The sequence below is a fragment of the Lethenteron reissneri genome, chromosome 47 (genome assembly GCF_015708825.2).
Source record: "Lethenteron reissneri isolate LAM-NWPU_2019-01 chromosome 47, ASM1570882v1, whole genome shotgun sequence".
NCBI lineage: Eukaryota > Metazoa > Chordata > Hyperoartia > Petromyzontiformes > Petromyzontidae > Lethenteron > Lethenteron reissneri.
Window position 1 is genome coordinate 9596117 of NC_083825.1, and position 21998 is coordinate 9618114.

The 21998-nt window shown below is 47.5% G+C and overlaps 1 protein-coding gene across 1 annotated transcript in view; it reads left to right on the top strand.

Annotated features, from left to right (window-relative positions):
• Positions 1-21246, top strand: part of LOC133354527 (bifunctional heparan sulfate N-deacetylase/N-sulfotransferase 2-like) — an 82683-nt gene extending 61437 nt beyond the window's left edge. The window contains 4 exon segments of the mRNA XM_061571429.1: positions 316-486; positions 1658-1767; positions 3995-4097; positions 12075-21246. Coding sequence (XP_061427413.1) covers positions 316-486; positions 1658-1767; positions 3995-4097; positions 12075-12221 — 531 coding nt within the window. The 3' untranslated portion in view covers positions 12222-21246.
• The last annotated feature ends 752 nt before the right edge of the window (positions 21247-21998 follow it).

The following is a 21998-nucleotide window of genomic DNA, read 5'->3' on the forward strand; positions in this document are numbered from 1 at the left end:
TTTTCATCGGGGAAACCGCACAACAAATTAATGTTATTACAGTCATAGTGTATGTGTGTGCGTGTGTTTTGCAGTAGAGTTGTTGTTAGCGCACTGCGCTATGAACCTGGCGACCCGAGTTCGATTCTCTGAGTAGCTAGTGCGGTGTATGGAATATCAGCACTGGGGAGACAAAGGCGGCCGGGCGTGGTGCTGGCCATCCACCCCGTCGTGTGCTGTGCCAGCCTTCACAGTTGCTCTCGAACACCACTTGCCCCAACAGTCTGTTAAAGGCTATACGGGCGATCTTCGCCTTTATGTGTTTTGCGCGTCCAGCATCAGAGGGCACACCGAGACGCCGCTGCCACCAACTACTCGTTCCACGAGGCCATCGCGGCCGGGCCCGAGGCGCCCGCCTCACTGCGCAGCTTGCAGAGCCACTGCCTCCTGCCGGGCCGCTACGCGTCGCACCTGGAGCGATGGCTCGCCAGCTACCCGCCGAACCAGGTGACGTCGCAAAACAGGGTCCCGCAGATAATAAGCCGCTCGGCGCGAGCTGTTTATTCATCCTGTGATGTGCGCATTGCCATTCGTGACGCTCGCCTTGTGGCGTCCGCTGGTCTTAAGACCGGTGCAGAGGCAAGGCCATGAAGGAGGCTGCCTCTGGTGTGTATAGGCCAATCGATTTCAAGGACAACGCTTACATTATTATCAAAGGACGTTTGTTTGCATGTTTTACCACAAGCGTGTGCAGTTCATGCAGACTTGATGCCTTACAATGGAGTGTCTGTTTGGTGTTTGAACATTGTAACACCTCCCCTGTGTTATTGCCACGCCAGGCATGCGGAGTATTTGATCGTGCGCTTAGATATACGCCGAGCCCCGAATACAACTTTGAATGTTACAAGCGAGTAACAGAATACTCCTGTGGAGGTTTTTATAACGTGTGCGCTGCACGGCTTTCCGTTGTGCGTTCGGGTCGTACCACGGCGTGTTATTTGGCACAATGTCCGACGTTTCGATCCACGTGTTGGGAGCTAGTTCAGTTCCGCCTGAATGAGCTTCCCAGCACGTGGAGCGAAACGCCAGACATCGCGTCGACACAACACGCGGTACCAACCGACAACTCATCGGAGGGCCCTGAACAGCTACGACCGCGAAAACCTACGCGCCATTGGCTGAAACACACAACCAGCGCACAGACCCCTCGTCAAACTTTGAATGCAGCAAACGATGAAGATAATTACGGTTGTCCATCGTCGATTATCTCGTTTATGATTCACCCCCCTCAACTGTTCCAGAAGCCATGTGGCCGGGTCGCTCAGAGGTCATTGACCTGAGCCCAGAATCTCAGTGTTGCCAGCTCGGCGATCGGACCTCGCCTCCGAGGATTGCATTTTAAAACTAGTTCGTTTTGAGACTCATCCACCTGAAGGGTTTTTCTGTATTGAGCTCATTGGGAAGATTTTAGATATTCCCATTGGTCAATCCCCCTCAGTCGGTGATTTTACACAAATGCACATTTGTTAATTTACTCCTGGAACGTGTGCCCCAAACGGTTCCAGATTAGTGACGAAAATCAATTGTAATTAAAGCCTTCGGTTGCGTGTGAATGCAGCGTAACCTGACACCCGTGTTGTGTTGTGTTTGTTTTTATTATCGCCGTAAATGTCCCCAGCTGTTAATTATCGACGGGCAGCTCTTCAAGGTGAACCCGGCGGAGGTGATGGAGCGAGTTCAGAAATTCCTCGAGGTCAAGCCGTATCTCAACTACACGCGCACGCTCACGTGAGTTCGGCTCGCGCACGACATAGCCCACGACGTGACGCACGACGTCACGCACGACGTCACGCACGGCATAGCCCACGACGTCTCGCATGACGTCACGCACGACGTCACGCACGGCATAGCCCACGACGTCACGCATGACGTCACGCACGACGCGATGATTCTCCCGACTTGACCGGAACCCAGGAATGTCAAGGTAAACATAAATATTTGTTGGCCAGCGCACCTCGCCATCAAGCCCTGGCCGTCGTCAGCCGGAATCCTGTAGGTTCTGAAAATTCGACACGTGATCCTGGAGGGCCCGAATGTTAAGAGCCTCACCATCTCCGCCGTTTTGGTCGCCAACTAATAGCAGTCCCACTCCAGTGCCCGCTCCGACGGGCCGCCCTTCTTCTCTCTTGCACAGCTGGCCCACCCATCACAAGCTCTTCGTCCCGATACACCTTAAAAACCTCTTCCTTCCGCAGAATATCTGAACTTCTCGCCCCCCCCCCCCCTCCTTACCGCTCGTGCTCTGTATCGGGGTCTCTCTTCTCTTCGGTGACTACCGCGTAACTTACCCTGTTGCCAACAAATTACAAGCATCCCTTTTCTCGATGCTTGGATATACACAGCGATGGCACCAAACTCGAGTCTGGCACAATCGCTGCGGTCGAGTGCCACGTTTAGCGCCAAATGTCATGACGTAATAGAGCAACGGAATGTGACCACATCTGTCGCAGACGCTTACGCTCAAATGTCAACCTCTAAGCCACGCAGTATGACAGATCGCCCTCCTTCCATTACCGCTTTCTAATACTCTACGCTCAGACTTAGCGTTCTTGTCTCTTTGTTGTCCTTCCCTCCGCACACTCCGATTAGCGCGGTTGGCTACGTACGGTGCGAAAGAAGTTCAACATACACACATAAACCTTCAATGAAATTCCCAAGAATCGCTCACGTGTGCCTACGTTCGTTCACGTGTGCCTACATTGTGGAAAAATCCCACTCTGACCCACACAGTAACACAAATATGATGAGCTATGAAGCTCTTTTTCAGAGATGTCTCGTATGAGCGGGTCCGCAAGGAGACACCTTGACATTTAGAGTTCACAGTTGTTCATAAGTTCATCTGAGCTGGAGCGTGTCGTTGACCACCCTGAAAACCAGATTCAACATTGAGCACTGAAGTTTATCGATGAGAAAATGAACGGCAGAGTGCAGACCGAGAGAGGGCAATAGCAGCAGCGGAGGAAGAAGCAGCGGAACAGCTGAGCGAGAGACGAGTGAGAAGAAGAAGAAGTCGCAGAATTCGGAGGCAACTTCCGAGTGGAAGAATTGTGGGAGGCTTTTGCCCAGCGGTGGGAAGTTGCAGGTTGACACCAACAATGACGATGGCGACAACGAGGACAGTTTAATGGCGCAACCAATATGAAGTTGATGGGGTCTATGCGGCCGACACGAGACCGCGGGTGACTGAGTCGCCACGAGCTCTGGGGAGTGCAACGATTCCGCCATCAAAATGGATTTCGACGCTCGGGGGTGGTGGGGGGGGGGGGGACGCGCACAATTTTGCGCGCGTGTCCACCGATTCGAGCACAGCCCGCGCAGCTCTCCCCGTCAGGCTGACCGGGCGCACTGACCGCGACGCGGACAAACGAGACGCACGGTGAGCAGCGTGGCGCCCGGCGGGGCTAAAACGGAGACGCTGCACGTGGGATTTGGCTTCACCGCCCCCCCCCACCCTTCGGGAGGGGGCGAGCGAGACGGAACGAAACGGACGAGCGCCGACAAAACGGACGAGCGCCGACAAAACGGACGAACGCCGACAAAACGGACGAGCGCCGACAAAACGGACGAGCGCCGACAAAACGGACGACGCACGCCGTGAGGGGAACGGACGAGACGAGGCGGAATCGATTCTCGAATCGAGCCGTAACGCGGGCTTCGTGACAGTGTATTGAATTTTGACTTAAAACTCTCGTGACTGCAGGAATTCATATTCTTGGCTCTTTCGGTAAAGTCACATAGATATAAAATAAAATCTCAATAACAGATAATAAATTAAATAAATTAAAATAAAACAATTTTCATTGAAAATAATAATAATAGCAAAAAACCCCACGACGTTTCGATCACATTGTATTTTCTATCTACTTGACTTTACCGAAAGAACCAAGAATACAGTGTATTGAATCCCCGGGCGGGCGGGCGGGTTTATCATCGCGTGACGCTTCTGCCCGCACAGGTTTGACGTGGAAAAGGGCTTCTGGTGTCACGTGCTCCCGGACGGCAAGCGGCAGTGCCTGGGCACCGGCAAGGGCAGGAGATACCCCGAGATGGAGCCGCGGGTGAGAGAGGGACACGTGGGAGTGTATGCCGCTGTGCCGTGGTGTGGCTGGCGTGCGGGCCTTCGTCAGGGCTCGCTCGTCAGCGTTTGCCCCCCCCCCCCCCCCAAACGGTCTGGTAAAGGCTATATGGGGGCCCTTTGTCTTGTGTGTCTGTTGAACTTCTTCTGCACCGTACTGAGCCAACCGTGCTAATCGGGGGTTTGGTGTTGTTAGGCACACCACCCCATCGTCTGCCATGCCAGCTTTCTAACAGCACTTGTGCTCGCAGCCAATTATGATAAAATGCGACCGCTGTTTGTAGTGAACATCCGTTGCGCGGGTGTGCTTCCTTGTCCTCGCCGTAGAGGGAAGGCCTCCTGCGTTAAACGTGGCTCCGAGTGGCAGCTGATGACCTGTCATCATCTGATGACGTGTCATCATATGATGACGTGTCATCATATGATGACGTGTCATCATCAGAGCTCTCTTCTGACCGCCGCTCAGAAAATCTAAACCTCAAGTGCTGATCGCTTTTAATTGCGACCGACGGCGTAAAGAGCTCAATACATTATAATTACAGAATAATTAACGCTTTGTCTCGGCACGCTACGCATGCAACAAATAAATAAACGTTCCTGACAAACGCTGAAACGTGGCAGCGTTTTGTTACCTGGCTGTTCCCTGCTGATGAGCCACAGAACGCCGAAGCCGGCTAAGGATTTTTTTTACTGTTTCAACGAATAGTCCAACGAAGCCTGTTTTTTTTGTTTCTCTTTTATAAGCCTGTTTCTATTTTTAGGCAACTAATAACAGAGCCCTGTTCAACAAACCATTATTGTTTCTGCATTGGCAGTGGCGTACAATCACATGGAACAAAAAGACTCAACACATTCGCCAATAGCACTAAAGAGGATTTTTATTATTATTATAATAATAATAGGTGATGTTTTGTGGAATGTTCCTTTGTCATAGCGGAGTTAAACCTAGCCGAGTTATGTTACACTTTTGCGAGCACAATGGCCATGGTGAGTAGGCCAATACACGAGAAGAGTTCACGTTGTCGCTGTGTGCTACAGGGGACAGTGAGTTGTGTGCACGGTCGAGTCACGAATTTGAACAAAGTAACTCTACATCACGCGTATACTTGAGTTTTTTATAAAATACCTCCCCCGATGTATTTTCGGGTTCCACCCGAACGCCTCGTTCCTTGAAGCGCCTGACATGTGGGGCGGAAACGTCGGACGTCGTGACGAGCAACGTCCCCGCGGTACGACCCGAAAGCACGCCGGGTGGCCGGAAGGCGCAGCCCCGAAAACCTCCGCAGTGTAATCAACGACCCTATCTGTGCGCAATCCGAATACGGTTTCAACGATCGTTTCAATAATGCAGATTATTTAATCTTCGAGAAACGGATTGGCTTGCATGGGGAGAGGGGGGTGAGAGGGATGGAAGGTCCTGACAAATTATTGCTTTTTACGAGGGGTTTTTTTTTTCATCGCTGACTCAGAGCGTGGTGCCATCGTCCGTTTATATTTATTTTTATTTGTCTGCTTCCCAACGTCGTTGTCGGCACTGGGAGTATTTTTTTATATACTAGTGTCTTCAGCCTAATGGGCCTTTGCCTGTTCCCTCAAGCCTCATTGCTTGCTGCAGATGCTGCCCATAATGGTTCTTTGCCCTTTTCAGCCGACATAAAATGTAAACCCATTGCCCCGTACATCTCCACCCACCCACCCTCCTCCTCCCTCTCCTCCCATGGCCGCGCTCTCTCCTCCTCTCCCACCCTCCTCCCCGGAGAGAGTTACAGACCTGTCGTTTGGGAATGCGCGTGACGCAGACTGCATTAGGCTGTCTCTGCCGTGAGGCCAAATGAGTGGTCCCTCATTCTTACGGTTATGGATGCGTTTCTCCTCCAGCAGGGCAGACATCGGGTGGGTCGTTGTTATTATTACCGTCCTACTAATTCGGGTGGCGTATTGGTTGAGCGCGCGCCGGATTGGGGATCCTCCACCTCAAGTGCCTCTGTGCACGCAGCAGCAGTATTAACGGGTTAGGTCGCGTCTGATGGGGTAAAGTGTGTGGATATTTCCAAGGTGTCTGGCCGGTTTGGAAGAGTAGGCCAGATACCACTCTAGAGCTCCCTCATAGTGTAGGCCCTTCCCAGGGCAGTGGCGTTAGCAAGAAATTGCAGGGCTTTACCTCTTACTAGCTATGGGTCGTTCGATAAAAGCCACTTGAATGAGATATCACAGAACTCTGGATGTCCCTTCAAGTGAGCTGCTATCCACGCGCCAGGGGGTTACTGTACTTTCCCACACGCCCTCCTTTGGGGCTGCTCGTGCCAAGGCAGTCGAAGCAAATTTTTTTCGCACTTTCGTAATTTCATAGTTGAGAAACCAAAATTGAATGTGAAGGCTTGTCCAAGAAAATCGTTCGTGACCATGCTGAGACGACCATCAGCTCGCTTGACTTGAGAAGGCGGGTTAACCACAGGTAGTGAGTGAGCCTCGTTGGGTCTCAAGTGATTTGCAAGTGTTGGGTCATGAGCATTGTGCCCCCCTCCCCCCTACCGATGTGGGTTCGTGCAGGACTTGCACTGATCCAGTGCTCCTCTTGCTATTGTGCCAAGTGGCCTGCGGTCAGAGCCATTGTAGGACTCGCCGCGAGCTGTCCTTTCATTCCGTGAAACTGCTTCTCCCATCCCCGAACCGCCTTAAAAATAATAACAACAAGACCTATTCTGGGAAGAGTAAATAATGCTATTCAAAGTTGACAAGGTCGCGTTTATGACGCTCGCAAGCGAAACCGTTCGTAACGGTGCGTTTGCAATGTTGTTTTGTTTGGTGATGGATTCGGGTTTTTGTTCGGTAATTCAGAATCGCCGATTGTTGGTTTTTTTTGCCTCCTGGCAGTCATCTCACGTCTGGACGGTGTTATGTTGTTAATGTTCAATCGAGTTTGGCTATAGATTAAGGGTTGTGGGCTCGACTTAAGATAGATGGGGAGAAGCTTTAGCGTGAATTTAAATAAACGTGAGATGCTTTTTTACGAACTCGGCGACCAGAATTTGATTGCCGCTCATGACCAATACTATTTGAGCTGGGTTCTGCGCCTCCCCGAGGTTGACTTAGCCTTACATAAGTGCTTGGGGCTCTGTGTTAAATAAAATAAAAACATTGACACTGGGGAGACAAAGGTGGCTGGGCGTGGTGTTGGCCATCCACCCCCTTCGTGTGCCTTGCCAGTCGCATCGGAGCCCACTCAAAGTACTTGTCTCTTAAGGCTATAAGGGGGATCTTTGTCTTTGGAGAATATTTTTTGTTTAAACGTCAACTTGATAATGCAAATGTAAGTAGCAATAATTTCCTGAGATTTACTTCGGCCGTATTGAGTTCCAATATTTAACGTCGGCTATTGGCCTTGCAAAGCCTCGCTGAATTCTCAAAACTGTTCCTTCAGGAGGGTCCGGCTACCTTGGGATATATGGGCCAAATTCTTGATTAAGATTTGTTTTTTGAATGTGGAAGGAAACTGAAATAACCCACAGAAAACTCACGCTGACCAGCATCGTCTAGTATGATTAAACACGGGAATATCTCCATTCAGCAGTGGATTGACAAAGGGCTGTGATGTTACCACTATTATTGTTATTGTTCAGGTTGTGTTATTTTAACAGCACTAATGTGTTTATAACGGGAAGGGTAGCTCAGTGATCACAGCACTCACAGTTTTCTGGTTAACAAAGATGCCGGTGGTAGACTTAGCCAGCCTATCATGCCTCCAGGGATCAATGTCGTTTGTACCGCTTTACGGGAAGCCAATGGTGGTCATCCTGTCGCGAATCTGGTCGCCGCCATGGGAATGTGGAATTTCCACCACTGGCTCTCAGGGTTACCAGTCGAGAGGAGTGCTCCAACCCAATGTACATTTGAACAGGGATACACATCTATTTTTTAAATTAAATAATTATATTTTTTTTATCTTCTTGGTTATTTCGGTAAAGTCACGTAGAAGGGAAATAATAAAATAAAAAATAAAACATAATAAAATAATTCTTACGACGTCAGAAAGACAGTGTCATTTCAGACGCTGTCTTTCTGACGTCGTGAGAATTATTTTATTATGTTTTATTTTTATTATTTTATTATTTCCCTTCTACGTGACTTTACCGAAAGAACCAAGAAGTTGAATCCCTGCAGTCACGAAAGCTTTAAGTCGAAATTTATGTTTTATACCTTTAAAGAGCGATATTGCACTTGTTACTCTGGTCTTTGTTCCGATATGCAGCAAAAGCAGCAATTATAAAAATTGTATATTACATTTTTTAAATATACATTCGGCTCCATGTAGAATGATTTCGCCATTGTTATGGAGAGAGCAAGCACACCGGCTCATGTAACACAACGCAGAAGTACCGTGCGTCACAATCGCGAGTATTGAGTCGAGATTAACGGCACACCGATAAGCCTACGGCAATAAAGATAGATTTATTACTTCTATCATTATCGTTTTCTTTTATTAAACAGCTCTTATCAAAGTCGCACACCCTACGATTATTGCACTTGTGCAGTCTCTGACGTTAAAATGTGGTTATCAACAGAGAGGTGGGATGCTGGTGCTAATGCTTCGCACGCCAGACTTTTAAATGCAGAGGTCACCAGTCTCATTGTGCTGCTCAGACTCGAAGATGACAAACACTGAACACGTTCAGTCAATGACGACACTGCCCTTTGGAGGAAAACTGCACAAGGGCGCCATGGTGGCGAGATGTTAACTGCCTCCCCTAGCACACAGGAGGTCGTGGGTTCGATCCTGACCCTCACGCCTGTATATTTGGAGTGTGCGTGTTCTCCCCATGGTCGCGTGGATTTTTCTCCGCGTACTCCGGTTTTTGCCCTCCATATTTTTGATTCGACACCACGCCTTTAGAGTATTGAGGTGTTGTCAATTTGCACGCGATAAGCCATTTCGTTGCGTTATCATTTGTGGCCAGGTCGCTTACGAAAAAATCGCTAAATGATCCTCATGGCGGTTCCCCGGGGTCCCAAATAATACAAAATGGCCGAGGCAATTAAATATTTTATTTCTGGGACACTATTTTTTTCCGGGGTGTATGTAACTCCGCGGCTGGGGTACCAATCAATCCGAAATCAGTGCCACTCCGCGATGAAACCCTGAACGCTCGTACGCACCGTGGTGGTGCATCGTAGTGTACAGCTCGTCGAGATGAGTCGATTGCCGCATCGCCGACCATCAACAGACTAAAGATGACTGCGTCACGGACAGTGTGCGAGAGCCGGGGTACTATGGTACCCTGGGGTCCCGCCATAAGGTTCATATATAGCTTAGTCGGCCCTACCTGGTAAAATATAAAAACAATAGTTTCGTTTTATCATGGGACCTTTTTGCTAGGATCAAAGTATGAAAATTAAGAATAGGCTTTACCCTTTCTGGCAATGAAACAGATGTTTACACCAAATAGAAATCTTTGGAAAAAAATCAAGTCTGCATGAACCACACACTTGCGGTGAACATTCAAACAATTCCTTGCAACAGCTATATATGGGGGTGTTTGAACATCGTAACACCTGTTTTATTGCCAGAAAGGTTAAAAACCTATTCTTATTTTTCACAATTTAGTTTTTAGGTTATCGACGTGACTTTCAGAGGTTACCTGTCCACGGATCGATGCTGCCACCACGTGGCGAGTCCTGTCATCGTTTCCATTTATTAGGTATAGCCCTGTGAGCCATTCGGCTCTTGAATCGGGTGCAGCCGCAACAAACAAAAAACAAAAACATGAACAAGAAAACATCTTTAAGTGACTATGTGACTAAGTGCAAACAGAAAATCCAGGAAAAGACAGCAAAATATTCCAGAAAAAGCACCGTACACCAACGCTGTGTGCAAAAACCCCAGTGGGATGCAAATCAAACAACAACCACAAGACAACTTAGATTAAGGCCATCAATTTAACTCCGTACTACAACAAACAAACATGGCCAAACCAAAAATCTTTTCGAAATCACCAAAATAAAGCCATAAAAGCAATGTAACAGTGATCATAGGAACTGTTACTGAATTTTCACAATAAACGACAAACATGTACCACTAAACCCTGCAGCCATAGCTGGCTGCATGAGTCACTCCACAACAGCAGGAGCATCAATCGGAGATCAAAAATTTTCAATGCACCTTTAAGATCAGCACACTAAATCAAAACACAAGATCATACTTTGCAGCGGTCATCCAGAGCGAAACTTTTTATTTTAGGCCACTGAATAGCAGTGGCAGCTAGGGGTGTACAACTCCTCTAGAGCAGTTTTGAGTGAAGATCTCATAGGTAGTGATTCAAGTTGCAGTTTATCGTAACACCACCCCGTGCAAGAAAGCAGCCCCCATCCCTCCTCGCGCACTGCTTCCGAGTCTTATTCATTCCACGGCAGTCAAACTTTTAGAGTTTGCTCTCGATTTTTCGCCGGACGCAGCCGGCCAATACGTCGCACCGACTAATGACCACGAAGTGCCGCATACAAGAAGAAGGTTGATAACAAAAATATATAAACTGCTTTAGCCCAACTGGCAATAAAACAGGAGGTCTTTAGATGTTCTAAACTTAACTACTTTTCAATTGCAACACAAGCAATCATCATCAGGTGTGAAACCCTGATGATGATTGCTTGTATTGCAATTGAAACGTTGTGAGAATTTAATTGTTTTATTTTTATTATTTTATTATTTCCCTTCTACGTGACTTTACCGAAAAAAACAATAATATGAATCCCTGCAGTCACCAAGGTTTTAAATTGAAATTTAAACTACTTTTATTTTACCAGGTAAGGCCCACTGAGCTGTACAGCTTTTTTTTCAGAAGCGACCTGGCCCAAAACGATAGCTCAACGAAGTGGCTTATCGTGTGGAAATTAAAAGCAGCCAAATGCTCTAAACGCTTGTTTCTAAATGTGGAGGGAAAAACCGGAGGACCCGGAGAAAAATCACTCGACCACGGGGAGAGAGACACGCAAACTCCAATTATACAGCAGGCGTCGGGGTCGGGAATGAACCCACGATCTCCTGTATACCAGGCGATGTAGTTAACATCTCACTACTCCCGCGGCGCCCCTTACAAACACCAAGTAGATACCTATTACAAAGCATAAAATCTGCATTTACCACACATACTTGTGGTAAAACATGCAAACAAATATGCTGTGATGGTGTATGCAACTCTGTCCATTGGCCCTTGTCTCACTGGTGCTAGAGACTATCGGCTGCCAATAAGCAAACATTACGAGGAGGATGGAAATGCCGAAGCATTGATAGCTCGAATTAAGCAGCTATATCTTGTAATGTGCCTTGTAATAGGTGTCTTTCGGGTTTGAACGTCTTCACGCCACCTGTATTATTTCCAGAAAGGGTAAACCCCTTTTTCTTTATTATCTTCTTGATTCTGTCAACAACGGTCCCACATAGATATAGCTGCTCGAGGCTTGACCGACTTGGGTGTCTCAGTGAATCTGGGTTTTGTGTAATGTGTTCGCCCACAGAGATGTGATGAAATGTCAACATTGACGGTCTTTAGTAGGTCAAAAAAATGTATTTCGTCTCATTCAATTCTGCCTGCTTTGTTTTACCACTTATTTTTTCAGTCGCGCTTGCAATGTTGTCAGCGAGTCCGTCGAGAGCGCATGTAACGGTAGCGTCCAACTTGCATGTCATTTGCATAAATCAGAAAGGATGGAATTCATCACTCTAGTCGTAGCGTTTATCAAGAGAATGTGACGAGCCGACGTTAATCGATGATTCGATGCGTCCTTGCACGGTTATGATATCATCATCATTACCAAGACTTCCAAGTCTGTTATAACAAGCAGCTCGGAATGTGAATTCCTCATGCATGTTTCTCTTAATCGTGCGCGCGTGTGTCCCCGTCTCGTCCCCTTCTCTTCCCCTTCTGCTCCCCGCATCGGCCACCACCTCCCGTGCCGGATGCTTCAGTCACGGGAGTTCCTCTCGGACTACTACAGAGAGCAGAACGCGGAGCTGCTGAAGCTGCTCAGCCGCCTGCGCTACCCGCTGCCCACGTGGCTGCGCGACGAACTGCCGCCTCCGAGGCCTCGCCCGGACCCCCACAAGAACAGATAGCAGCGAAAACGCCCCCCGCACTTCCGCGCCGATGGTTCGGTTCGCACTGCGCGCCTCTGAGCCGGGCCTGGCCCATTGCCGCTGAGCAGGGGTGGCGGGGGGGGGTGTGTGCGGGGGGCGTGGGGGGCGCCGCCAGCTGGCGCCGTCGTTATTTGCACAGTTACTTTTTTTTCCTTCCCCCTTTTGACAGTGGATGTCGTCGCTTCTCGTCTGCGGCGGCCGAGTTGGCCGCGTGTGTTTTGATCTTTCGGTTTGGAAAGATTGGGATTTCCTTGGGCGATCCCTTCGTTGTACATTGTCGGCGTTGGCGCAAACCGGAGTACCCAGAGAAAACCCATCCGGCACGACGAGACCACAAGCTGAAAAGTGCATTGAGATAAGTCCGCTGGTTCATACTCCACATCGCTGCGACATCATGTTGGAGTGGCGGTACGCCAGCGTCACTGGAACATCAAGACCTGGAGGATGGTCCGCTGTTCACGCCGCTGCACCTCACCGTCGCTCTTCCCTCTGCCAGATTCCCGCCTGCTTGGCGGGCTGCAGGTCGCCGACCCTCTGGCTGCCGCTCCAAAGCGCGTCTCGGTGTCTCGCGCCTCCTTCCATCCGGCGCGCTCGTTCCACTCGTCGGTGAAACCCTCTCCCGCCCCGCCGCGTCGTCTTTCCGAACGTCCACGCTTATTTTTTTGCGCCCTGGAACGGTCAACGCGAAGTGTCGACTGGACGACTCCACAGCGACCGTTGGGGATAAACGTCGCGAACTGCCTCTCGCTCGCTCGCACGAGGTCGCAAGAGGCTCGTGGGGCCCAAGCCAAGGTACCCCGATGGGACAATGCAATATTCCAGTGCGGCCTCGTTGAAGGCATTGGCTTCCTCTTCTCATCTCAGCTGTGAATATGTGAATATTTCTTGTTTGCCGAGTCGACCTCGTTCTCGATTGTCGTGGTCTCGAAGCCGTGAATGTGATGGCTGGAGCATTCGGATTTAGCGACGGCTGCGTTCAAGGACCACAGACGGTTGCACTTGACAACAATTGTTTCCGACAGGTGTACATAGAGGCCCCCTCTTCGATGTAAATATGTGCATAGTTGTGCAGACCATGGTGCAAAGGTCATAAAAGGCGATTGTAAATGCTGACGTGCTGTGTTTATTTGATGTCAGGGTTTTATTCTGGTAGCTACACAAATGTCCGGGTTCAAGCCTTTGAAGCCACTACTTTTTTACAGCTGAATGTGAAGTCGTAGAAAGTGTCTCGGTTTGTCACTGATTACTACACACACACAACTGTTGCTATTAAACGTCGGGTTGTGTTTAATTGTGCTGTAGTCCTTTGAATTATCCACCCAGGGGAAGCCTCAGTGAGTCCCTCCATGCTCTTATGATCAAGAGGGCCCTGCATTTGGGATGTTTGGCCAGTTTATTTTTGAGCGTACATTAGCAAGTATAGAATGAGTCGGCCAGAATTGCTTTGGAACATCCACAATATTACAAGAAGATGACGTTCGAACTCGACTACAGAGATTGAGCATCGTCCCTCTCTTCTGTTGTATCATTATATACTCCACTGCCCCACACAAACAGGGCTCTTAATGAAATTGACTGTGACACTTTTGTAAATCACCCAACCGCATCGGGATTTATTTCGGCAGCATTTATAGCAAAATTGCAAAGGTGCTCACTGCCCACATCAGCGTGCGGTGGCGGTGTGTCGTATTTAGTGCTCCGTTGCAAGTGCGTTTGGTCAGAATTGTCCTTTTTTTCACATAAGCTTCATATCCATAATAGAGGTTTTATTTTTTGGGTTATATCTCGTCAACATAAATGTGTCGTTCAACCCGCCACCACCCGACACTACTTCAGCGCACCGGTGTGGTGGAGAGTAAACCCACTACAGCATTGACGATTCTAGCACCGTGATGTTTCGCCGGTGATTACAACCAGCCTGCATCAGGCGACAGCCACAATTGTGGAGAAACCCTCCTGTTTCGGTCTTAAATAGAGGGATAATTGAATTTTAAAAAAGCTCTTATGGATAATATTGGTCGCGAAAGCTTAGTGTCAAACTGACGAGCCTCTATGGGGGAGGATACTTTTTTCCCATATATTTTTCTTTCTAATTTTCATTTAAGTTTCTTTCTTATCCCCTGCAGTTGAATTAATCATCCATTCGAATCCCACTCGAGTACATTTCAGATTTTTAAAAACCTGAAAAAAACCGGCCAGCCCAACGTAAACGGAAGTGAACGGTTTAGCGGCGTTGCAAAAGGGGACGGGCATTGCTTGCGGCAGGCATGAGCCCGCCAGTAAATGACGCGGGGACGATTGAGCGAGTGGAATCGGGCAGCTGAGTTTGTGTGCAAATTAGCTGAGCGGCGTTCGAGCCAAGCACGGGGGGGGGGGGGGGGGTCACTCCGCATTGCGCGCGGTGATTTGGCGGAATTGTAACTCTAAAAACTCACCCCACGTGTGGAAAAAGGGGTCGCTGTGAAAATCAATGTACTCGTGATAAGGCAACGGACTTTGAGTCTCTCCCGCTCAGTTTTGTTTTTATATTTTGCCTTGTGGGAGCAGTGACGTGAAGCTGGCCAACTGGTGTGTGTGCATCACAGGCCACCACTGTCGCCACCCTTCTGGCTTGTGCTCACAAGTTTATATACACAAGTTTTCTCTTTTTCATCATCATCGGCTAAAAAAATAAAAATGGGGTGCTTTTATAAAAAAAAATACGAAAAACTCAACTTACCTTTCAAATTTTTTATCGAAGCAAACACCTTAACATTTCATTTTTAATATTTTAATGTAAAGTTATTTAAAGAGATCATCTCTATACAAGATTTGTTTTCAAATCTGAAACACGGTATCCATTATATTTTATTAACACACAAGGTGCAAAACAAGAATCGGTTTCAAATGAACATATTTTTCGATGTATTTACAAGCTAAATGGTTGTAGCATTTCAGAATCACTGCTCATGTTCAGCTGCTTTGTCAATCCACTGGTCGACTAAGGCCTCGCCATGCCATGCCCGGTCATGGGGAGAGTTTGACCATACCTCACCGCACTGGTTAATGCGGGTTGGTGAACAGCTGAGATCCAAGGGATCGATTCAAATATTGCCAGCCGTGGCCAGACATCTATCATGCTAATCGCTGCCCTGTCGTTTTTCCTTATGCGATGCTCGAATGTTCCACGCTTTGCGTTGAGTTCTAGCAGCGATGCCATCACAAAAAAATCCTCAAAAATGTGTTCCGCCACATTGTTTCAAAGTCATAAGAATAGCAACAACAAATATCTAAATTATTGCGATCCTTAATTTACCCAGGAAAGCCTCGCCGAGGCTTAAGACTTTATTTCGGGCTCTGCGTTGTGACGGATCCTTAATTGGCGTTGCAGAACCAGGCTGTCCACTCTTCCCATCGCCGATCCCCACCCTTGCGATCTGTGCCCCCGCTACTCGCCCGCCTGTGTGGGAGAGCACACGGTCTCGTGCCACCCTGCCGTATTTATCTGGCTCCAGTGTACATCTACCCCCCCCCCGTGCCCCCAATGTGTTTTTAACGTTCCGTCGTGGGACAATAAGTATCGTGGTGCAATTTCCTTTTTTTTTAGCACTGACTTTTTGTATATTTAGAATCGATGCAATCTGTGTATATGAGCATTTCATTATTTCTTGGGCAAAGGGAAATAACGCTTGGCGGCAGCTGGAAATGTTTTCGTTGTCGATGAAAAAAAATGTTGGTTCGGTTTCAGTTCTCTGCTGAACCACGACTGTGGTTTTGTCATCGAGGTTAGGCATCTTGTGCACGCCTTGATATCAGCATAAAGTAAACCTGTATACCGAAAGCAACAATAGTATTATAACGCACATTTGCAAGAGCCGAGAGGGCGGCCATTTTCACGGAACACAAACGGGACGAAAAAGGAACGGACTAAATTATTACGCGAACACATTCAGCGGTGTAAATAAAAAAAATAAAGCGATCGCGCAGCACCTGACGTTGTTATTTAACACACGTTGGCCCAGCGGCCGGTTTGTTAGTTGCCTGTGTTGTGAGCGCGGCAGCTTCGGAGCGCCAGGTGGGTTCCCAGAACCAGTCTTATCTGTACAGAACCCCTCTTTCCACCGGCACATCCGAGCCGTGCCAGCTCGGCACCTCGCGCGGCCCGGCCACGGGCGTGGGTCCTCTCTCTGTTGCGCAGTGGAAAAAAGTGTGGTCCGTGTTCCCATGGCCGCGGGCTACACCGCACCCCGGTTCGTTTTGTCCGGACTCCCGCTTTGGTGGTGGTGGTGGTGGCGGCGCTGTTGTTGTTGTCTTCGTGGTTGCTCGTGATGCTCGCCCCGAGGGGTGACTCTTTCGTGTTTCAAGATGTGCCAAGTGTGCTCAAGTTCACGCAGCCAGTTGCTCGCCGGCACCGCCGCTTAGGGGGGGGTGCATTAGCGATGTTGGAGAGAGGGGGGTGACTTAAACATTTTAATTTGCCTGTGATTATGGATTACTCCGGGTCGTAGTTGGATCGTGACATAATCCCTCCCGTTTTTGGTGCTTGGAAAAGTGATGTTAAGTTATTACTTAAGTGACGGTTTTATTCAAATTAGCATGCGTTAGGTCGACTTAATTTTCAAAATGCTGACACTGTTATGATTGCAGGCTTTGTACGTCATGTTCTCGCATTTAGCCAAGCTGCTGACAACCTTAATTTGCCTTATTGTTTTGTTAATTATTTTGAGTTGTATATTCTTTTTTTATGAACAGAATAACAAAAAGTAATCAATTGGCGTACGCTAAATATAAGTAATCTGATTTAGAACTGAAATAGTTTAAGGATATGCCTTTAGTAATCTGATTATAGTGATGGATTACTTGAAATATGACTTGCCAACTGGGTGTGTACCTTAAGGGAAGCGGTAGTGTAGCGGTTAGCGCGCTGCGCTACGAACCCGGTGACCCGAGTTCGATTCCCGCTCATGGCCAACACCGGTGACAATTATCTGAACCTGTCCTGGGCCTCCCCTAGGTTGACTCGGCCTCAAATGAGTAACCTGGTGCGGTGTGTAAACATCGCCACCGGGGAGACAAAGGAGGCCGGGCGTGGTGCTGGCCACCCACTCCCTCGCGTGCCGTGCCGGCCTTAATAGGTGCTCGCTAACTGAACTTGCCCCAACAGTCTGTTATGGCCATATAAATGTAAAAAAGAGAAAAATTCACAAAAAACATTCACAGGCCTGACCGTGGGTCCCCCCCCCCCCCCCTTTGCAAAGTAATGTGGTCAAAATCTGATTGAACAAAGAACATCCGCTTATCGATTTAAAATATCTCTTGCAAATGTTAATCTCATTTAAAATTCCAAACGCATTTTTCCAATTCAAATCCCATTAATTTGCCATTCAATTTCTGCGATGATGCCATGCAATCGTATACAGCTGTGCGTGTACGCATAGCTGCGTGCACATACCCTGTCGTCTCCTTTTAAAAAAAAAATTCGTTGGGTTGCTTCACATCAGAGGCTGCCCCTTGTTTTGTCGCTAACGCACACAGTTTACAAAACTCGGGACTTTAAGGCACGCGTCAGTCGAAGCATCATCCGCATGCAGCTTCAGTGTCACGTTGGAGCGAGGGCAAACTTCGTTACTGAGAAGTCAACTAAAGTTGTTCGGCAACAGCTGTGGTTTCAGAGCTAAGGACCCGTCTACGCCATAGCACACGAGTTACGTCTTAATTAAATCCATACCGCCAAAGGTCTTGACATGTATAGTATATATACGCCGGCTGTGAGACAGTGGATGGAAGTTACAGTCCCGTAGTCAGGGTTGGTTGCTGTAAAATATTACAGATTTTTTTTTCCCAACCCAGGGTGTGGGGTGGGGGACGATTGGTGAGGTTCGCCCTCAATGGGAATTTGAATAACTAAAATAAACAATTATACATGGCACTTGGTGTTTGTGAAAGGATTTAGGGAAAAAGAAAAAAAACATGTGTTTATGCATGGGGTCTAATACAGTTTTGTATTAAAGGGTTTTCATCCGATTACGACATACATCCTGTAACGGCTGCTAAAATATAGATGGTGCAAATTGATCAAATTGATCAAATTGATGAAATTGATCAAATTGCTCGCAAGTTGCTTCATTGAGAGAGCCACATCACCACTACCCCACCACCACCTCCACCACCAGCACCACCAGCACCACCAGCACCACCTCCACCAGCACCACCACCAGCACCACCAGCACCACCACCTCCACCAGCAGCAGCCCACGACTGATGTCCACTTGCTGGCCAGTGCTGTGGCTACAACCATGCCTTGTGCCACACACAGGGGCAGCTGCCACAGGGGGTCCCCTGCCACATCAGGGCATTTGTGAGATGCACTGCATGGAAAGGCGCGGTGTCAATGTTAATGGTATGATGCTGCTGCCGATCATGATAATGCTGATGATGATGCTGATGATGCTGATGATGCTGATGATAACATTAACACCGCATCGTCCCGCGGTCGACGAATCCGCTGCCGCCGTCGCACGAAATCCCGATGAGAATCTCAAGAGAACGGAGCGGCAACACTTGGCACATGTTTGTCAACACGCCGAGACGCACAGTGGATGCTTTTTTTGTTCTTTCTTTTATTTCTTCATCTTGCCTAGAAGTCTAGCGTTAGTGTTAAGTCTCTTAACACTGTCACGGCCATTCATATTGAATGAGTTAGAGATGTAGAGAAGGAGTTTCATTTTCTGGGTGAAAGCCAGGACTTTATATAAACTGCTTTGTTTATAACTACAGGGTTTTTTGGGGGGGGGAATGATGTCTGTGCTTGATTAATATTGTAACGAAAAGCCTTGTAGCATTTTATTTTTAAAATATTAATCTCTTATGTTGCCGTACTGGATGTTATGTTTTACTCGAGTCTCAGTCATTACCAAGGTGAACGGTTGGAAATAATTTGAATCGGTTGTTACACTTGGATCTTTAACAAAAATGGTTTTTAAAACAATCGTGATGTTTTCGTATCTGCAATTTATCGTCTCGTATCTCATCATTCGTAATGGTAATGGAAGACGGTCCACATGTGATGGCTAAAACAATCTCATTGTTACGAAACAATTTCCAAGGATACTTTTTTTATCCAACTGGTTATAGTATTTTTGTCAATAAAAACTAAAGTGGGTACCGTATTCTTTGAATTAAAAGACACCCTTTTCTCCCCTGTATTTTAAAACAAAAGTTGCGGGCAAGACCAGATATTCGTACCTTTATTGACACTGGCCACATGTTTGAGATGCCCCCTTATTTTCTAGGGCGTCTCGTAATCTGGAGAATGCGGTAACTTAATCAAGCTCTGTAAAAAAAAAGTGTTGTAAGAATGTTGTCGTCACTGTCATTGCCTTTTAAATTGCCAGTCGAGTGAACGTGGCCCTGTTACCGCGAAACAAATGAACAATTAATAAAATATCACGACACTGTGACTTTAGTGCTCATTTTAAGTCCGGCGTTGATTGAGGGTCACAGAAGCCAGCGTTTGATTGGCTGTGACGAGGCGAGTGCGCGCGACCTTCCACGTCATCTTCCCCTCTTGTTTCAGTCTCAAACGTCGTTTGTGGCCATGCAACCGTTAAGTTGTTGTGTTTTTTTAAACAGTTTTCGTAAACTAGAAGTGCAATGTCATACCGACACGAATTTTGACTGATGAACTGAAATGTGTAACTTCAAAGGAAACGTGTCCGGTGCAAAGCAAAGAAAAAAAATATTGTATTTAATTCCACGTGTAAATGTTAGTTTCGAAGTCTTAATATATTTATAGCATTACATGAATTAGTAACCACAATGATGCTGTAAATTACGTAATAAGTCTTAAACATAACCAGTAAAAAGAATGGCTTCCAATGTGTCTGACTGTACAACGAATATAAGTCAAATCGTGCTAAATTGTACAATTAACAACCTTTCCGTGATGTGAGTAAAATGATGAGCTCAAGTAAAGTAAAAAAAAACGAACAACACAATGTTTACATACGTGTTTCATGTTTCCTTGTCATCGGCTTTCGCGCCTCCGTAGTAGAAAGTCACGCTCCCGGGAACTTTGGCGATCAATTCAAATTTCAATCGATCTCACTTTCGAAAGATCCCTTTTATAATCCCCCCGCCCCAGCCAAAGTTGCTTTGCGCGCTACCAAAGACGTCCTCGGTTATGTTTTTGTTACCGAGCCATATCACCTGATAGGACTCCCTTTTACAAACCTTTGCCATATTAAGTACTTCACCGTTGCCAAGACAAAAACAAATGCGAATTGGCCTTATTCTGCCAAACCGCTTAATTTAACAATATATATTGTACCGTATTAGCGTTCATCCCTTAATGCGCGCATTGCGTTGTGGGTGGTGTACTCCGACGCGCTCAGACCGTCCCAACGACAGTGCAACCCCCGCCTGTTACAAAACATCACAATCCTTGTGCCGTCTCCGTGCATGAATGGAACCCCCCCTTTAATTCACGGCTCCCAGCTTTGTTTTGCGAGTTCTCGTTGGCTTAAGATGCCATGCACACTTGTCAAAGTTGCATCTTAGGCCAAAGCACACAAACGCTGTAAATACACTAAAGGCCTCCCAAACAGCCTGAACAGACTTTTGGGGGCAAGCACTGTTAGCAACGCATTTTGTCTTAAGATGCAACTGCTATGGTTACGTGGCATCTTAAGTCGTACACACACACACGCGCGCGCGCTCACTTTACGGGGTTCCAGGGCTTTGGATGACGAATTCCCTTTGCCGTCATTCGAGGCTGGGCTGTGCGGGGAAACGAATTCCTTGGCGTCCTTTGGCTTCGGCACATGTGGAGTGACGGCTGGCACGTGTCAAGAGGCAAAACGCTGCCACTTGGTGAGAGTTCGTAAGCGGCGAGTCGCTGTCGAATCACGCGTGGTCCTCCAAGTCCACCTGGTAGAAAAAAAGGCTTTTCGTTGCAATTCAGTTGTAAAAGCATTGTGAACAAACTGCATGGTTTTCGCTAATTTGCTAGTCTGTGAAGATACTAAACAATAAATATAGCATTAACGAAACGTCACTCGTGTGTTTGTGTTTCCTTTCAAAACCCCGTATCTCGAACCGTGCACACCCGCGGTTATGACACGCGCGATTATGAAATGTTGGGTATTTTATCAACAAAATGAGAGCTGGAGGACAAACACGATGTGGAGAAAGAAGACTTCAGCCATGAGTGGCACCGCATTCCCAGGATTATAGTACATCTTGAAAGTAAGTTGTGCTCCAAACTTGTAGCCTGGTGTGAAGTTAAACAAATCTGGTCTCTCCCCCACTCACCAGATTATTAGATGCACCCCCAACTTTTTCTGATTTATACGGCAAGTCACTAATCTTAGCTTTATCTACTTCCACCCCCTGCATCACAAAGCTTCAGTTTGAGCTCCATGCGTTGCCTCCCAGCGCCCTCCCCGTTCCTCACATCGTTGCCTCCCAGTCCACAGCCCGCGCACACTCACCATGGCTCCCCCTCCCTCCATCCCCCGCGACTATATAATTCCTCGTCACAGCCATCTCTTAGACACACTTAAGCGGTTGTGGCGCTTTCGCTACGTTGTCCCCACCTGAAGGACGCTTGTGTTGCGCCCGAAACATCGTGATTTAATTCAGTTGTTTTCATTTATTTTATTAGATTCTTTACCTACGTGACTTTTCCGAAAAAAAAAACAGTATGAATCCTTGCAGTCACGAAAGCTTCAAATCTAGAATCAAATTTAGAAGTCACTAATACTCCGGGCTCCGTGA